General features: G+C 42.2%; 1 protein-coding gene across 1 annotated transcript; it reads right to left on the bottom strand.

Annotated features, from left to right (window-relative positions):
• Positions 1-357: 357 nt before the first annotated feature.
• LOC120956049 (cell cycle control protein 50A-like) lies at positions 358-1,407 on the bottom strand. The gene has a single exon (XM_040377429.2). The coding sequence runs from the start codon at positions 1,405-1,407 to the stop codon at positions 358-360; it is 1,050 nt and encodes a 349-aa protein (XP_040233363.2).
• Positions 1,408-20,317: the final 18,910 nt, after the last annotated feature.

The raw sequence follows: 20,317 nt of genomic DNA, 5'->3' as shown, positions 1-20,317 counted from the left end.
TATATGCAATCAGACTATTCTCACATAAACAGAATTGACTATGGGGTGATGGTTTTAAGCTTGAAAGTGCTTAAAATGTAATCTAATATTATCAAATATTTGAACAAAAGTTTGCAGGTATCAGCAGAAAGAATTTACCAAAGCAGTATAAAAAAATTGTATTATCTAAATTAAAACAAAGGTAGCTGAATGTTTATTTCTCTCTAATTTCGCGTGTCTCAAGAAATATCATTACCAATAAGTGTGACGAATTGATAAAATTTTTTAAACAATTTAACAAATAGTTCACATCTACTCTTTACGCTACAAAAACAACTACATGTCACTGCATAATCTGTTGCCTGATTGGAAAATGATTTAATTTTTCGTAAAGAAAAAGTGCACAACAAATAGTATACAACCTAGTATCAGCTGCAATGTTCCAACGCCAAGAAACAGGTAGGCGGTGAAGGGATTTCGCGCACCCATCCACGATGGTGAGATAAGAGCGACTGCCTTCCGTCCGCCGAATGAAGCCACCGGGTAGGTGTAACGGATGTGCAGTGTATAGTGCCCGTCCGGCAAACCAGCCTCGAAGGGAGCAACGGAATGGTCCACACGCCGATGACGCTTGCGGAAATTGGGCAATGCGGCGGAACGCATCCAATTGATTAGATCCTCATTTTGAAAACCATTGTTGTCGGGGTTGGCCGGATCAAGTTCCCATAGCTCACAGGACCAGGCAGGAGGTCGGGAAATGTTTTGCAGCGCTTCCCGAAGGTCACCGGGTGGATTGCGAAACTTTAGTTCCCGTTCGTGGTCCCAAACAGACCCGCCGCCGACGAGGGGCACACGCCGGTCCGGAGAACGCTGGTACAGGTCAAACGTGTCGTTGAAGATAGCATTGGCGATTAGCCCACATGGCGCCACGGGCAGCGTTCGGTTGTCGCGTCGCACATAGTCCAAAGGGTGGCATCTTGGAGAGGGAGCTTTTAACACATCACCCCGCAGCTGACCATCGTCACGGGATATTACAAACTGCCGGTGGTTTTGGTGGAAGTTCTCCAGGGCGTAATAGAAGTAAACATCTCGGGGAAAGTACTGATCGAGGGTAAAATTAACAACACATTTGCATACGGCACCTGGGTTTCTGTTGATGATTTCGGCGCAACTCCTACCCGACGCATCACCATACGCCAGACAGTGGGTGTATTCGAGGGTGAATTCCGGTGTATTGGAAGCCACATGCTGTAAACCGGCCCCGATCGCTAGGAAAACAATCCCACCGGTCACTAGTATGGACCAGAGCGTTTTGGCTGTTATGTTCGGTGTCCAAACGGCTAGGTTCTGCTGATAGAATGCACTTTCGGTTGGTCTGCGCGATTTTGTCGGCATTATGAGGTGACTGTCACCGCCACGATTAGACATGATGTAGCTGTAGCTGTTGAAACCACACGCAGACCGTAGCAAACTGGTTACTTTGTTTTGTATTTACATTTTATTTCCCATCGGCCTGTACTAGATGATTCACAGTGATCAGGAACACACTCACAAACGCAGTAAGCAGTGATAGAGACTCCACGCAGAAACCAAATGAACTGAACAAAATCTAGCGTTTGACTAACAACAAACCTTTGCTGCGTTAGGCATTATCGCTTCCTAGCAGCATGTGCGTGCGACATTGCACTGGTGTAAGTGGGTAATAATCAGTTTCCAAAAGCTGGAAGCGTTATCAGTTTTTCATAGTATTAGTACATTTTTTGATCCAATCGGTAGGTTCCAGATAAGTCTCACTGCTTGTACACTTACTAAATAATCATTGCGCTGGCTGGTAGACAGAACCGTGGGAGAGTTTTTGGCAGAGCTTTGACACTAGAACAACCTATTTTTGGGTGTTGAATTTTAAGTAATTTTAATTTGAATATTTGAATATGAAAGTAGAGTAAATTTTAACATCTCTGGAATTTATCATTTGATTGTAGCCATCTCATTACTTACAACACCAAAGTAAATTATACAATCAGATAAAAAAACATCCATCATTCTACGATAAAAGGTAAATTATCTGAAAAACTTAATACATAAAAAAACCAAGAACTTTGCATACAACATTACCTCCTGTTTTTGAAAAGTGACTGAGCAAAGATAATGCTTATTTAGACCGTTTTGCTTTTTTATCGTTTTGACAATCAGTCGTTTTGATTGGATACGATAAAAATGTCCTCATAAAAGAAAAATCTTTAAAATAATTATTAATATTTTTGAAAGACAACAGCTAAAGAATGTACTCCAACAGTCAAATCGACTGGTGTGGTATCTGCAGTGTTTTAATGCAATTATCCATAAATTAGTATCATTTTAAAAATAGGTATGATCTTTAAAAAGGATTTACCAGATTAGAACCTGTGATTTCTTCGATCCAGTATGTCTGAAAGTGCTTTACTACTCATTAGTCCACCCCACGCTGGAATTCTGCTGGAATAAACCTCGACAGTCGTTGACCCAGTCAATGTTGGTTTGATATTAAGATTCGTAAAAGCCCAAAGACGATTCTCAAGATTCCGATGGAAGGCGGAACTCAATGTCCCCATGCCAAAATACGTAACGCGCAGCATTATTCTAGGGCACTTGAATCTCTTGCAGACAAGGGCACTCAAGTTCGAGGTAATTTCATAGGTCGCATACTAGACAGTCTTATTGATGTTGCTACTCTCCTCGCTCAAATAAGGTGTACGCCGGTGTACTCAAATTACGCCCCGTCTCGTTATTTAAGATCGTGTAGTGCACTATAGGTCGTTCCACGACATACAATATTTGGATCTAAAGAGCATTACTTCACTGCATTCAACAATAACTCAGACACTTCCTTCCGCCGCTAATAGTTCCTCTTTATCTCGTCTCTTGTCTCAAATTATTTCATCCTTTCCTCTCACGCATGTATTGGCATATTCTTTCACCCTATAGTTATATATACTTAGTTTATCTTTAATTTTTTTTATTTTCTTTGTTTTTTTTTTCAGTAAAATACTCCTTAAAATTCGTCTTTTATTTTTCTTTAGTTACATTTCTGTTCAAGACTTCCTCGTAGATTGGTTTGTTTCTGAGTTTAAAATCTCGCGGCATATTTAGGAATACGATGATGACTAGAATATAACCATACTATGAATATAGGCTAAATTTATATAATTGTTGATCCGTGAGACTGGCAATTTGTAATAAACTGAATAATGAAAACAGATGATAGAATGTAACCTAAAAATTTTAAAGTGTTTACGTTAAACTCAATCGCAAATTCTGCTTTCTAAATAGACTTGCTTCGTAACAATGAACACAAGCCACAAAGACAACAATTCTACATAAACGATATCTTAAGCTAACCAGGAAGGCTTATGTCCAGGAAACTTATATTATGTAGCTGACTGGTTTCTTACAATAGTGCTAAGACAGAGTGAATCGTTTACCTTTTTGGTGTGACGACCTATGAGGTCCTGCCGGCCTATACCATCCAACTAGACTCATTATTTAACATCCTTTTTCCGGATAATCAAACCTGGATGTAGGGGTTCAATCTGAATAGGAATCGAACTTGTCCGGCCTTGTAGGAGGGGGCTCTTTTTTTTCGCATAACAAGCGCCATTAGTGGTACAGGCAGGCCTTGATCGACAACGATTTGTTGAGCCAAAGAAGAAGAAAAGAAAGTGTTTTGCCAAAAATAATCCTTTTTCATTGCGTCTTAAAATAACAATAACTGAATTTGAATTAATTTTTTCTACGATTTTTTTGCGAATGATCGAGAAAAATCGACTCTGTTGTGATTTATTTATTTATTTATTTATTTATGTAGGTTTAGGTTATCTGGCAAGTTACTGCCTACATAACAAATACAATTGTACAATTATACATTTAAATTGAAATCGAACATAACATTAATGCTATTTGTGTTCTTGAAATAAAGTAAAAAAAAAGTCATTTATGTTATTTCTCACGACTCTTTCATAAGTTTTCACCTGTGTTATGTGAACCTGGGAGTTCCGATTAAGCTTGGGCAATTCGGTTCATTTCCATGAACGTGAACGTACTAGTTCTTTCATTTAGATGAACTGAACGTGAATCGCGAATCATTCTTTGCTTCTTCTTCTTCTTTGGCACAACAACCGTTGTCGGTCAAGGTCTGCCTGTACTCACTGGTGAAGTGAGCTTGGCTTGCTTTGATGTATTGTAACTATAGCAGGATAGTCAGTCTTACGTATGGGGACACGGTCTATTCGGGACTTAAACCTATGTCGGGCATGTTGTTACGTCGTACGAGTTCACTAATGTACCACCAGACCGGCTAAATTGTTCATTCGTTCATTTCAGTTGAAGAAAATATGGTAAATTGTTTCATATTGTAAGAAGAACGTAATTAGTGTATTACATCTTGAAAATTATTAGGCAGACCAGGAAGATCTTTATTGCGATTGGTAGGACGTTCTTTTCGTCAACGTCCTGATATTACGGTTCACGTTCATATTTGTATGGGGGAAATGAACGACCTGGCGTACTAAGTAGTTCTTTATTTTGTCGAGTAAGACGTTATTTTGATGCCCGATTCGATTTTCGTTGTACAATCTAACACAAAAATCTTAAATAATAAAAACAATAATAATTAGTATGCAAGCTATTCCGTTATGCCAAATTAGATGCGCGGAATACCGTGGAATTCTATTTGTATGAAAAGTAAAAATTTCTGCATATTAAGCATCGTATTGAAATGAAGAGACTTTGCACACAATCAATCCTTTTCATAATACTTTCTCTTCGAGGATCGTTTTTACACACCGACTTCCGTGCGGAGCTTTGTGGGTATATGTTCCAAGATCTATGGTATCCTTTGCATGAGGATAGTAAGAACGAAAGGGCGCAAAGGTGGGTTCAACTGCATTCTGATGGTACAAGCTGGTGCCAATTCCTTCACTCGTTCGCTCACGGAGGAAGGGTTTCGAGTGGCAACGCCGGAAAACAGCCATTACATTGTAGCTACAAAGTGGTGCCAGCGAGCGCGCGTCTGGCCAAAACCATCGACCACCTCGGCCGGCTGCTCGATAAGGATTCGGAATGGCTCGGAACGGCACGGGAAGCATCCGGAACGGCATGTTAAACCAGACGGAACGCATCTGTTAGACGCTTTACATCCGGGGCCGAATCTGGGGCCGGTGTTCCCGACCAGGAGGGGGGGTGTGATGGAGCAGTGTTCTGGTGAAATTGAATTTTCCGTCCGAACAATAAAACGAACCACAGGAAGCCGGCACCGCGGAATAAGGTACTCGCACACTCACTGGTGCACGGTGTAGTAGGACGAGTTCTGGGTGCGATACAGCTGCCCCCAGGGGCAATTATTCTCGTTCTTATTTACACTTTGTGTCGATGCGCGTGGCACCGCACAAAGATTCCGGGGCGGGCCAGTGTGAAGTTGACGACGACGACGACGGTGACTACGGTCCTATGGCCCTGCGGTGAAGTTCTTGGTTGATTTGCTAGCAGCAGCAGCAGCAGCAGCAGTAGCAAATAGGGGCGGTTGGGGCACAAAAATCAGCGACACACGGGGAGGAAACAACAGCCCCAGTTGACGTTGACGAATGTCTAATGGCGCGCGAGGTAAAATAAAGCACTTGGGGAAGCCCTATTAACACTAGAGCAGGCGAATGCAAGTGTTCGGCCACCGTGCCAGCGCGTGCACTCTTACAGGGCGTGTGCAATGTCACACGGCAAAGCACTGACTCGGGGAATTAATTGAGCTTAAATTTGCCGTTCAACTCTACAATGTAAAATCAATGTTTTCGAGTGCAAGAAGTGGTAGAGAGTGAAAAGAAATATTAAACAGTAAATACTTTTTTGGGATTTTAAAGCTAATTAAAAGTAAAAATAAAAAATATATTTTTTTTACATATACTTCACAACACAAACACACAATTCAAACACAACAAGTGTTCTTGCAATTGTCCGTAGAATTTTGCAAAGTTATAATATAGACCACTTCAACGATCTTCCCATTCACAGTTTGTTTTTCCTAGGAAGCTGATGGTAGTACACAGGGCAGTAAAGTATAGCAGCAAATTTTTACTTCCTGTAACGACTTCAAGCTTCAACTCCCGAGACGACCGATGTTTCGGTCGTTTCGTGTTGAATGGACCCACCGTCGTAGTCGTTCACAATAAAAGAGTACCAAAAAAAAAACGAAGAAGGACAACATAAAAACCTTAACAGAGTAGAAAACGGTTGGCAAGCGTAACCACTGTCGTGGCCACTGCAAGTGCCTAGTAAGCTAGCAGTTGATGAAGTGCACATCTGTTTCATTTGCATAAAGTAATAAGCCCAGAGAAATGGCCATATTAAAAGGACGTTAATTTTTTTGTTGCCTCTGCTCCACTAGAAGAAACTCATTTGGAGGAGTGAAGAATAGCAAAGGGGGTTGGAAGACGGGACAATAGCTGAAATAAGTTTGCGTCACCAACGTGTGCTTTAACGCAGTAGTAGAGGGGGTTTAGGAAGAACAAGTGGAGAATGTCGTTGTCGCTTTCAGGCTTTTGTTTATCTTTTTGTTCGCATCATTTAGTTGATAAGTTTTCATGTGAATAGTACATATACATGTTTTTAAATTTTTAAAAAATATATTTTTTTAAATATGTAATACTACATATTTTTAACACTTCTTAAACAAAGATTTTCCTAGGATCTGTCTACTGTTGAAAAGAAAAGATAACATAAGGTTCTAAGCCAAAGCCTTTAATTGAATTTAATTCACTATTTTTGCTCGTCGTACATTTAAACATTTTAACACAATACTCTCGTTGGCTTGCTCACAACAGAGTACGTCATCGTCCCAATGCCCGATCAACAATAATTTTCCAGGATGCTTCGTCTCTCGCTGCAGCCTTCCATCCATGTAGACTTCCTCTCTACTGCAGATCTTGCTTTACCAGCTATAGTGCTCGATGTGCTCCTCTGCGGGTCTAGTGGCATCTTCATAACATGCCCCAGTCATCATATCCTGACAGCCATCGTCACTGGCCGGAAGTTTGATTCACATTTAATGCTCGAACATACTGCCAAAGATAGTCCGGGGGATGCTCAAACACGCTCAAAGTGTTTGCATCCTCCGTTCGAATGGTTCAAGACTCGTGTCCATAGAGGACCACCGGGCAAATCAATGTGCGATTTATCTCACATTTCGTGTGGTCCCCAAGCCTTTTGGATCATAGCAGACCGACAAGCCCGTAGTATGCACGATCCCCCTACACACGTCTCCAGATTTTGCTGCAGATGTCGTTGTCCGATGTAACGACCGCTCCAAGATAGCAGAACTTATCTACCACCTCGAGGTTGAGCTGAACCTTTGGCATGGCATATACTTTGATTCTCTATCAGGCAAGAATTGGCCTCACACACCTTCGTAGTGGTAGTCGTTTTATCCATGTCGAAGTCATCCACGAAGCCAAGTAATTGGAGCGACTGCTAAAATGCCGCGCTAACGAATGTCGACCCGCGATTCGAATGACACCTTCCAAAGCGATGTTTCCAATTCCGACTTCAACTTCGATACTCTCACCTTGCAACATACCATACATATGATTGTTATACACATAAAAACAAGACAATTTCAAGACAATTCGAAATTCATGCTTGGCCTGCACACACCATGCATGCCAAAGGTTATCCCGAGGATGCACCGTTCAAAAAGCTAGCCAAACATTTGAAATCTAAAATGCACTTGAAAAGTGTACTAGCTAAGAACATTTGAATGTAAATACTATATTAACATATTCTTTCTACGTCAATTTGCTACGGGGTGACGGTTTATATGAGATTTAAACCCACGACGACTATGTAGTTAAATCGTGCGATTTGACGACTGTATCACGGAACCAATCCCTGGATCTCACATACACTGTTCTTAAATTGACCATAGTGTTGGCTCTGCTTTGTCGGAATGGCGGGGAGTAGTTGGTTTTAGGTGGAACAGAATACTTTCCAAAGTTAACTACCAAATCCAATCATTTGGAAGATTGTGCGGCTTTATTTGTGTAAGAAATAATTATGTTTATTGTCCTGTATTTGATTAATCCTTTGACAAACCTTTATAATGATTATCTTTTTGAACAAATAACTATTGAACAAATTAAAAGTATGGGTACAATTAAAAAATTTAAATATTATAAATTACCGTTAAGAGTGGACGATTTATTTGTTTTTAAATACGGTTGTTGAGTTATTTAAGAGTATGCCGGCGCTCTGGCAGCAATCGAATAAGACATATGACTCGAACGACGAATATGACATATATGGAGGAGCACGGTGAGATTCCATACATATTTCATGTTTGATTTCATGTTTGTCTTGTTCGATTAGTGCCAAAGCACTCGCTAAGATTGTCAAATTATTTGTTTAAACTTGATAAACTCCACTAATATAATTATTATAAATATCTCAGGTAAAGCTAAATGTCTGAAAATTAGAACTTATTTTTATTATGCATTTATAGTTTCCACATTTTTTTAAATTATTTTTTGCTTCATAAGTTTTTTCTTCATTTTTTGAAGAATTATATGAATATTTTTTTACCGAAAAAAATAATTCTTAGCCAGGTCGGAAGTAAAGTACCAAAAATTATGAATGATCTATCATTTTGGCCCATCCAAAGTCGTTTTTCATACAATGTAACACTTTTGTGCTTTTTTTTACTTCGCATTAAAAAATAAATGGTACTTTTAGAAAATAAAACTACTTCAGAGCAGTTAATGATGAAATTGCGTAGGCAATTTTTCACCCATTCTTGGTGAAAATTAAGCCCGCAGCCGATTGGTTCTGCCCGACTATGGGAATAAAAAGTGGGAAAGTTTTGATTTCGATCAACGACACCCCTCGGGTCGTTCTTATGCTCGAAACAATCGCAGACGGTTCAGTTTTGTTTTCTTTAGCCCCTACCCTTTTTCACAACGAGTGCGTGTGTGGCAACTGTGTATGGTTGCGATTTTGTTTTTGGTCATTTCGGCTGAAATGCGACCGAAAACAAGAAAACAGGGTCATGCCAAACTGTCAAGCAAACTGATCCGCTGTTTATCGAAATAACTTTACCGTGTGATTGCTGTGTAAGCGTTGCGGTGTATGTTCCTGCTGAATGTGAATGTGTTGGAGAGCGGAAGGGAGAAAAAGAGAGAGGGAGAGAGAGAGAGAGAAGGAGAGTTATGGGGGTGGTCAAGTAATTCTTGCGCCAATGACTTTTCCCCTTGAGGGGGTGAACAGTTGTGAACCTGAACCTACAAATGGCCACTTGTTTCGCAAATTCGGAAGCTGATCAACAACGGTCAGCTGCAAGCAATGGCAGGAAGAATGGAGGGCAGGAAAATAATTAGGTCATCATCTCTACTGCGTGCTCAGATGGAAGGAATACGTAAATGGTCCCCCCGACATCCTTCAACAATCTTCGGGAGAAGACTCGTTTGCGAGATTTGCGATATTATTTGACCTGATTGATGCGCAGAAAGCAAACCTGTTGATGTTATCGAAATGAGATGATATAGTTAAAATAGGATATCGTGGTGAAATCGGCCAAATATCAGCTTCAATTCCTTTCATTTTTATTTTAAAAAAATCTATAAATCGTCGATTACCGAATATTTTATTTCGAATATGTTTAAAGTCTGCATATAGACTCCGAAAACTCCACCTCAATGTCTATCATTATCTTCATCGCGCTCAATTAATACTTACCTTTCACAAATGGCATCACCCGATAATAAACATTCTTGTGGACAAGGTGCTGCTACCTGTACTGCAACCTCTATTTTATCACATCTAATTGCACTCGCACGCTTGGCACGCATTTCTAAGACTCATTCTAAGACGCAAAGCAGCATTCAGCTGTTCAGACGACACACACTTTACCTTTATTGTCCGACAATTTTCTGCGTAGCGAATTTCATTGCACACCGTATCTTATTAGATGTGTTTTAGTCTTAGGAAGATGGTATCTCCTTCGCGAGGTGTTGCACAGTTTTCAACTAATGGTGCGGTGCGGCAGACTTGCCGACAGCTGGCAGCTAAGGGTAGTGCTAATGAAAATAAAAACTAAGGCAAATTCCAAAGAACACCTTACCGCGGTCTGCCTTTCTGGGCACATTCTAGCCGACTCGGTAGCACTCATAAGCTCCAGGTCGAGTCAAATGTTTTCGAACAGATAATTGCACACTGTGCGCGCACACGCCTGTGATGATCAACAGAGGCGTCGATCGGTGTGCACTTCAAGCGTCCAGCGTTTGATCAAATGCGGCTGCCTTTTCCTGGGGGCGCTACACTGCATGCTTCTTGCAGTCGCAGGCGATGCGAGGCAATGCGAAAGTGGATCAAAAATTGGCAGTAAAAAGGCATGACATGGTGAGTGCAATTTGAGGCGTTTCACAAACACCCGGCCAGCACAAGCGAAGGACCAACCGGCTAAAGGCTAATGCATATGCATTTGTAAAGGGGCCAGTGTGCTGGAAGGCGGGTGGCAGCAATGTTTGAGGGATAAAAGTGAATTTTTCAGCTTTTACAAAATATGCGTCCACGCTTTGCCGACGTTATCGTTCGATATTATTCGTCATGCGTACGTTCGTCTCGCAAATGTCTGGTCGACGAGTGTTTGAGCATTTGGCAGTACCGCCAATATGCGCTGCACGATGACGCAGGGCTGTGGCCCCTTTTCGAGTGCTCTTTCCCTTTCAATAACCTAGTAATTACGTAGGGCGAGCCATTTGCAGGTTGGTCCATTTGTTAGAGGTTGGTAGTCGGTATACAAGTACAACCAGAACGGTTCCAGAACACGTTACGCCTCGTTTCGTTCCTTCTTTCCTTTCTTTCGGCACACACACTAACACACTCTTCCCAGTTGGGGCAAAGTAATTGGTGCGTATCAGAATGGAAACGTGCGACAAAGCATGCTTTATCCTTTCTTGATCCTCGGGCAGCTATCAGCAAGCGATGAATTGGATGCAAACGCCGGCAAACACTGTACTGCGGCTGCCCTTGCGTGTTACAGGCATTCTAATGATGCGCAACGTGCGCAAGGACGTTTCTGATCGATCGTGGGGCACTTGAGGCGTACCACCTTGAAATAATTGCACATGCGCTCAGGTTGCACCTTATGCATCCAGAGCCTACTGTTGGGAGCACAACGTGTGGGTTTTATGGGAGCGTGGAAGGTGTCACGGGGCACGGGTATGGTAAGCAAATGCGTCCGGTTGATAGTCGTTATATCGAGCATTAGATACAAACACGTCTGGGGAAAGGAAAGCCCAAAAAAGCACCCGTTCGTGGCATCAGTTAGGGGCGAGTAATTTGTTAACAGATAATGATAATGGTTACCTTCGATCGAATTGTACGACCGACACTGTATACGCTTTCCCGTGACAGACCATCAAATGCAACACTAGCCCTTAGCATATGATACACACTTTGCAACAAAAAAGGCTGCAATTTCTCCAAGCCGCCATGCCAATTGCGCGGTTGGTAAGGTTAAGTGTTTTTAATGAGATGCCCCGTCATTATCGAAACAGGTGATGGGAAATGTAAGCCCTAGTCGGATGTATGTTTTTTGGCATTTTATGTCGTTACAGCCTGGAGAAAACCGACAAGCAAGAAAACGGCTCATGAGTGTGAGCCGTCAATTCGGGGTAAAATTGATATGCATCGTAAAACGCATCTGGGAAACTGTAACGCCAGCGACAGACAGTTGGATGCACTTGCATGCGTGTGCAACCAACGTTCGTCTAATGAAGATCGGCGGCCAATTAAAAGAAATGCTTACGACTTTACAACGGCAGCCGGTGCTTGTTTTATTAGTATCACATGTTTTGGACTGTTTCACAGCCCAGAGCTCATCTGTTGAAACAGCAGGTAGCAGATAAATGGGTAGAATTATGTACGTTTAGTGATTATGATGGCCATCAGTAGTACAATTTACGGCGAAAAATGCTTCTTGCTAACACGGGTCAAGAGAACATTAGTTAGTGAATGGGAGAGGACCGACGGGTAGTAAACTGTCCATTACTGTGTAGGAAAATAAGATCAATTTTTAGTAAAATGTGTTTAACAAATTAATATTAAAAAAAACTATATAAATAAAGCTTACAATTTCAAATGAACTATTGCTTCGATAAACAACATTTGGCATAAAAATAAAATATTTCTTTCAAAATGAACAAGATGAATAAGTTAAAAAAGCTAACGAAAATCTACTGTGGTCAACAATTTAAACAATGTATTCGCTAATCTATGTAAATTATTTTTGTGTTTTATTTTTATTATAAATGGACAGTAACAGGATAATGTTAATGTTAATTAATATTTATAATTTTTTTTTTCAGAAAATGTATTTCTTTTTTTTATTTTAGCTAAAGTACCTTTATCTAAATTCTCTCTATTAGATCTTTTGCATAACATATTAATTTTGTTTTACAATTTCAAACTAAGTTGCTACATATTTTCGATGGAAACGGAATAGAACATGCAAAAAAGAACTTAAGCCGGTGACGTTTGTTGTGACCCACATTTCACCGACGACCTTCTACGCAAAATGGTCACGGAGTCATGTTACCTTGTGCCGGAATGTGTCGATCGATTGGCCACTTTCACTGTCGACTAAGATGGCGCACACCGTGCAATCCACCCAGTCAGCAGGGTCATCACGTCGATGAGCCGAACGGGAAATAAAAGCCAATGGCAGGAAGTCAACCGGGAGTTGGTGTTCAACCCCAGGTTGGTCAGTACGTTGAAACACCTTCCGACAACGTACAACCGTATGTTAACGGATCGTTTGGTGAGCAGTAACGGCCCACCTTAATCGTGGTGACCAACTCATTTTGCTTGATTTAAATCCGTCCAACTTGGGTGTGTGTGTAGTTCATGGTTTGACCAGTGAAGTTATTCAACTGTCGCACAGAAGCAGGGGCAGGCAGATAGACGAAAGGAAGCACATCGCAGCATCCCGTAGCGTTTCCCTTTCTACTTGGTCAAGTCTCGCCGCTCGGATCGTTCAACGTGCGACAGCAAAAATACGCACGATGACAGTTCCCAGTTGTCACAACTTAACCGTGTCTGCGCTTCTCCGGCAATCACCCCAACGCGTCTACTGGCCGGTGACAATGACACACACACACACACTCACAAACAATACAGTAGATGGGAAGATGGGCGAATGAGACGGGGACAAACTCCCACTCGTGCTCGTAGTTCTGCTCGAGACGGGCCTGAGACATCGGTCGGTTGGTGGTGGAAGACAGTTGCGCAAAATGTAGGGTTATGGGTGTAGGATGGGGACGCCCCGTCGACGGTCTCGGGGCAAAACCGCAACGCCTGGGCCCATGATTCAGTAAATTAAATTTTCATTTGAAACGAAAATAAAATTTTTCACAGATGTTTAACGGCACGGCAAGTCAGCTGCGGCACATGTTTAACGACGCCCGCGGATGCGGATGCGTAAGTGCCACGGAATGGCGTGACTTTCGCTGCAGATGTTGACAGGTTGGCGAGCCTATATGAACGCTGCATTATAGTGTGGTACGAATTGTTCAGAACTTGAGCGCGCGAAAAGTGAAACTGCATTCTAGAAAAATACAAACCGGTTTATGGTGGATGAGGATTTATAAAATAGGATTTCATACAAGAAGTGACAATTTTAGAAAATTGCCAAATACAAAAAAAAAACAGAATACTTATAACTTTTTGAAACATTTGTAACTTCGCTACAATAACGATTTAAAGAGACAACATGAAATGTTATTAAAAGTCAAAAGTTAATAAAATAGAGATTAGAGTTGTTAATCAAAGTTGGAGCATAAGTAAAAAAACACACAAAAATAAAAATAACCGTAACGTAAAAATATAAACAGACACATAAAAATCACAATTAAAAAATGAATATTACTATCAATATAACGAAAACATATTTTAATTTATTAATTACTTAATAAATTAGAAAATCTCCATTCTACGATAATCTCTATTAAACTATAGTAGATAATCACGATGCTAACTTTTTCTTATTACTTATGGTAAATAAGTAAAGCGCGGGCTATATTTGTCATTTAAAATAATTTGATATGATACTTGTTCGATGTTTCATTATTTATTAGACAAACTTGGCTTACGAATGCTTGTTAATAGAAAACAGTCTGTCCTTATTTTTATTTATTTTGTAAGCCTTTTTTGTATGCTTTTTAGTTCTTGTTCCTTAATCAAAGGCAACATTTAAAGCGTTTTTATTTCAAAGACACAATTAAAACAATAGTAAAAAAGCTGCACGAAGTATGAAACACCATCTACATTTTAGAGAAATGGGCAATTTAAATTGTTTTATAATTTTGACATACTTTACATTTTCAGGCGCAACAATTTCCCCCCAAAAATCCCACATTCTGTACTGGAAATGAGTACAAATAAATTTAGCAGATAATTTGTCAGCGCCCCACCATCGGCTCGGTTCGGTGGTGGTGGTACGGGGGCCACATGTACAACAGGAAACCCGCGCGGAGTACGCAAAACCCGTCTAGCGCCTCATAAGATCCAACAAACATTGCATGGTGCATGGCGTGGTGAAAATCGGTTTTGTTATTTGCACAATGTATCCGCCACTTCACTTCACGGCTTGACGATTTCGTAAGTAGGCTAATAAGAGCAGTGAAAAGCCATTAAAGTGTCGCGGGTGCACCGTCTGCGCTGCACTTGGGCTGCAGCGATATGTATGCCACACGGTTGCAGCGCGCATCCTTCGAGGACACGCCCGGGAAAGGTGGGTGTCCGTACCGTGTGTCCGCGGTTCGTTTGCATTATCTGCGCTGAATGTGTCTGTGCGGTCTGTGTCTGGGACAGCTCGACCCTTCCCGGTGCTGTTCCGTCTGGTTGGCCCGGTCGAAGACGACGTGCGGTTGCGTGGATGCGTGGAAAGCATGCATGCGGGATGTTTCAAATTCCCAAAAACGTCAACGAACCGTTGGGTAGCAGCGGTAGCCGCGAACGCCAAAGGCAAAGGAAAGAAAAGAAATGTCAATGATGCGTCGCAAATGTTGTAAAATAAACATACTAATTTAAATTTGGTTTGTCTCCCCGCTTCCCAATTCGGATGCCACGTCATCAAAATCAACGCGTTCGAGTGTTGTCACTCTCATTAAACATGGGTTTTGGGGCGGCACATTTTTTGCTGCTGCTACAACAAATAACATGAGCAACGAGTGTGAGTACCACACAGCTCGATAAACTTTATTCTCTGCTCCCTTCTGGTTCGCGTATGCTGTTGACTACTCCATCCGAACAGGTTACTGACATTAGGCCTGTGTTTTTCTTTACTTACGAGAACTCACCCCAACTCAGAACACCCGGATCGCTTGAAATGGTCCGCCTTCAGCTTGCATCATTATTTTTCCGTTTTGATAAATTAAGTGAATTTTAATCACCGCCGACAGGTTGAGTTATAGCGATCGTAAAGTTGTGTACACGCGCGGCAGTACAAATTGGGCGCGGAAGTCAGGAGGATCATAAGGGGTAGGATCAGGACATAACGACAGGCAGTCGGAAAATGTGGAACGGATCTCGCGCACGTACGAGGACACTTTTGGATTAGCGTCGTGGACAGTCTGGCCCGTCGGTCGTTTGTTGTATCGTTTTGGTGCGATTTTCAAGCGGCCGCCTGCAAAGGGTTTGATTTGGTTGTAAAATGCGCGGCAGTGCGCGAAAGTCAAGGTTAAGCGCGCGGGTTTATCCCCTACTTTTACCCAAGGGGGTCACCATAAATTATCGTTTTCGGCTAATTATTTCATTGCACGATAAATATAGAACGGTTCACAGTGGTTTGCCATCGTTAAAGCACGCTGCTGCTATTTAAAAGCCATAAAAAGTTTTTCATGTGCGGTGAGTGGAATGGAAACAAAAGTGACAACTTTTGAAGGCAACGGGCGAGATGATTTCTTGCAAGACTATACATCTGATTTTACAAACCGCAGGGATTATAATATTGTGCTTGGAGATGTTTTTTTTCATCAATGTTACGAACAGGTGAGCGAAAATATTTTATGTTTGTTTAGCAGTGATTACTAAGAGTGAGATTGTGAAAAGGGGTATTGAATTCCGAGTTTTGTTTTTATTGCTGAATTGTTTCAATTTAGCATCAAACGCTCAATAATTTATCGATACAATTTTATGTTTATCCTTTTTTTCATCGACTTTCACATTTATTTTCACTTTTTAGTATTCTACATTCGCACTTTTCGTTACTTTATTGCGAAACGCATTTTTTCATCTGTTTTTTAATCTTAAAAGCAATCTATTGAAATTGAAAACTAAAATTGAAAGCTACAAATTTTTCGCCATTTTCTCTTGCTCAATCGAAGCTCTGCTAAATTTTTGAAAGCATTATTCATCTGCTGTTGGATTAAATGATATTGAAAGAACCAATACACTCCCTTAAAGCTGTTATTTGGAGTGGTTTTTATGTTAAGATATCTGCCAATCTATTTATCATTAGTAGAATAATTTGTTGATAATAGTCCTAAAGTACAAAAAACAGCTGTAAAATACATGCACACGATTAAGCCGCCCACCGGTTAATACGCCCCCGGATAAACGGCGTTCTACCAAAAAATATGTAAAGTAATATAAACACACATTTCGTACAATGTTGTAAACACCATTTATTGCGAAAAATGATATCAAGTCATAAGATAAAAAATATTACAAACTCACACCGTCCTACAAGAAAATCAAAGGCACATTTGAAGAATTAAAGAATTAAAGCAACAATATCTCTACCATTTCGATGCAACAAATTAAAACAGCTAAAATATAGATCGACCTGGAAAAGTTTTGCTTTATATCGCGGTCAACGTTTAAATTAGTTGTTAACTGTTGGAGTTGTTAACTCCATGCAACAACAATTCAACAATCAACTGAACATAAATACCAATAAAATGAACAAAAACTGCAAACATTTTAAATACGGTCATTGCATTATCTGCACAGAAACAATTTAAATTTACGCAAAAAACAACAACAAGCTATGCTTGTTGTAAAGATTATAAAACAAAAACGCGTTCACTCTCTCCGCATTGCAGTAAAAGATTGTTCATGAGTTGAAAAAAGGCAAACCCTGAATGCACCATCGCCATTACGACGATGTAATTTATTCCTTTTCACCTTCTGGTAGCTTCCTCGATAGGCTCTCCGACGACCTCTTCAACGTAAATCCGGAAGCCAGGACACAATGGCAGCAGCAGCAGCAGCAGCAAAAAAAATAAAAAATCCGCCGCCTAGGGTTGCCCATAAATCATGCAATGGCTGGTTACATTAATTTTTACAGCTCCGATCAGAACCGGAACCGGAAACAATGTCTTAATCTGGCTGCTACTGTAGCCGCTTCGCCAGCGTCATTTTGTCTGTAGTGGAAGACAATCCACTGTGTGGGGCTTACCTTTTCCTTGCCTGCCGTGTGGTGGAAAAAAATATCTCCACACCAAAAGATTGACTACACGGTCGCTCGCACTAGCTGAGGCAGGCGCAAAAAGGGAACAATTTAAATAAGCGTCTATGTATAGTAGCATAGGCAATCCATTATTTTTTATATCTTCCCGGGTGCATTTTACGATGCATTCTTCTAGTGCGTGTGGTTCCCTTCGTACGGACAGTTCTCACTTGCTTTCTCCTATCCATTCCAGTGTGTGTCAACATTTCAATCGACAGCCGAGAGCACACCAAATGGGTCCCATCGGAGAACAGGTCCACCCAGGGCAAGGGGGCTGATGTACGGAGGGGGGTTCTGGTTTTCTCTGTATTATTTTTCGTCATGCAGCACCGGCCTGCATCAATGCACCGTGTTGTCGCACTTGTGCCGGCGTCTCGGGGTGGAAAGTTAGGCCAACAAACCTCTCGCGTTTGGGTTCGGTTTCGTGTGTATGTATAAATATATTTCTGTCGTTACATTTATTACACAACCTATTACCGATGTTCTCGAATTCTAAACGATTTCTCCCGATCTTTCCGACGGCTTGCGCATGTGTTGCCCTCCCCCTTCCCACGCCTTTTCAGCTGGATCGATCGGCAGCCACACGAGCGGAAGTGTGCACCGTTTGTGGTTCGTCCGTTTGTCAACCCGGTTGCGTATGGCGTATGGGCGTGCACGCGTGCCACAGGACAGGATCTACCACACGTCTGCCTGTCGGACTGTGACGATGATGATGCAGCTCTACCGTACAAACCCACCTTCTGCCCCACCGTACGGTTACCGTTGTTTCATTCAGAACTGCTTCGAATCTGCACCCGCTCTATACATCCTTAGAAAATGGCCAACAAACCCATCGCACGGCTGGTTGACGATCGTGTAGAGCACTGTTTGGAAATATCCATCATCAGGTCAGGTACGAGCAGACGCAATGTATGTACGCGGCGACATGCGGTATGCGCCAGCGTGCACGCACATTTCCTGGCGATGGTTTTATATTTAAACCACCAAATAAGGCACTAGAAGTCTGGGCGGGCGATCGGCGGCCCCCACAACGACGGCGGCACCATGTGACGGATGTAACGACTGCACCAGTTGGAGCAGGTCTTGTGGTTTCTCATCAACGGCTTGCGGGCCAACTCTCGGGAACACACACACGCACACGTACGCATGTTGTTCATTAAAATCTATTAAAAGTTACCAACCGAATTCAACACGCTGCCTTCCGCTACCAAACAGCGCGCTTCTTGTTTTACGCCAATTTTAGAAGTTGGAGTTGCAGGTTCTACCACTCTCGGTACGCTTGGAGCCGATTTTGGCTGAATGAATTATGCTTTTCACATCGATCCACCTAAGAGGTTTGCAGACATTCACTGTGTTCGTGCACAGTTTTGTTCAGCAAAAAGGGTCCGCTTCTGCCATGTTCAACCAAATTTAGTTTAACTGGATATTCAAAGGCTGGTCCTTTGACAGAGACTTTTTTTTAAAACCGAAAACAGCTTTGAACCATAATGCCACCGTTTTTGGAGCAGCATCCCTTCCTCCTAGAATTTGTACAATCGTACTGTCGTGACAGGAAGTCGTGTCTGAGTGTTTTCCGTCCTCGGGTCGCGCACGGCACATTCTGGCACTCTTCCATCCCGTCTGCCATTTTTCGTCGGAACTGCTTTCTAATGCGTCATATTATCTTGCGTGACGATCATAATCACTAGTCTGGCACTGGCGGGTGGTTTGCGTTCCCCCCTTCTCCCGAGATTCTAATGGTTTCTATTTGTTTTACCGACGCCGTCCGCGTCCGTCCCAGGGCGAGTTTGTCAGCTTCCAGCAGCAGCAGCAGCAGCAGCATCATGGCATTCGATTGAGCAACTCGGCACAGTGAGCAAAAAGGGGAGGATTTACAGAGACGTGCTACTTAAACATGACACATATGTTGATTCTATCATCGCAGAAAACGAAGAGCTGCAGCCCCACTGCTCACATAAATGTGCGGTCACACAAAAAACCCCTTTTTTTGGAAAACAAGGCCCATGGTGACCCGCGGAGTGCGCGGCAGCGCAGCGGCGGATGAAATCAGTTTCGAAACAGACGGAGTTTGTCGTAAAAATAGTGCCCCGTGTTGTGAGTGCAGCTTGCCTTGTACTTGGGCTTGTCTAAGTTCGGAACGGGTTCGGCACCAGGCGGTGAAATGTTTAACAGATGTTTCCCGTACGCTTCGATCAAGTCGTCTTAGCAATCGATCGTCCATTCTGGCTGGCTGATGCTTTGAAGCACGTGGAAAAGCGAAAGGGTGTATCGTAAGAACGCTGTACCGCATGGCGAGTATACTTCCTGCACCGGCACATTTACCGGCAACGCGAGGCGAGCGGCTCGAGTGGAAAGTGTTTTTCTTTTCCACAACCGAAGCCGCCACCACATGGCTTGTCGCTGTGTGTGTGTGCGTGTGTGTAACGTTGTCTCGTAGAATCGATTACCCCATTCATCAGAATTTTCAACGGATGGTTTCACTTTCCCGCTCGGGGAAAACTGCTGCCACTGCGGTGTTTCCGCTTCAGATCATCCTCCATCCTTGCCAGCGAATCGCCTGTTCTCGGTTCATTTTTCATTGCATATGGCCGAGCAATGGAGGTAGCACCAGCGGCACCAGCGGCTTCCATCCTGTGCTCCGTTCTTCCGCGCGGGAAATCCTCTCTTGCATTATCTCTTCGAAAGGGGCGTTAATTGGTATGTAACAAAGCGGTTCTGGAATGTGTAAGAAGCCGGTAAGTGCAAGATGTCTTCCGTTTTTACACGCGCACATGGGTGATTGCAGCCGGCCCCACGCACACGCTGCTGGCG

The sequence above is a fragment of the Anopheles coluzzii genome, chromosome 3 (genome assembly GCF_943734685.1).
Source record: "Anopheles coluzzii chromosome 3, AcolN3, whole genome shotgun sequence".
Classification (NCBI taxonomy): Eukaryota; Metazoa; Arthropoda; class Insecta; order Diptera; family Culicidae; genus Anopheles; species Anopheles coluzzii.
Note: the sequence above shows the minus strand (reverse complement) of the source record. Positions and strands in the feature narration are given on the sequence as shown.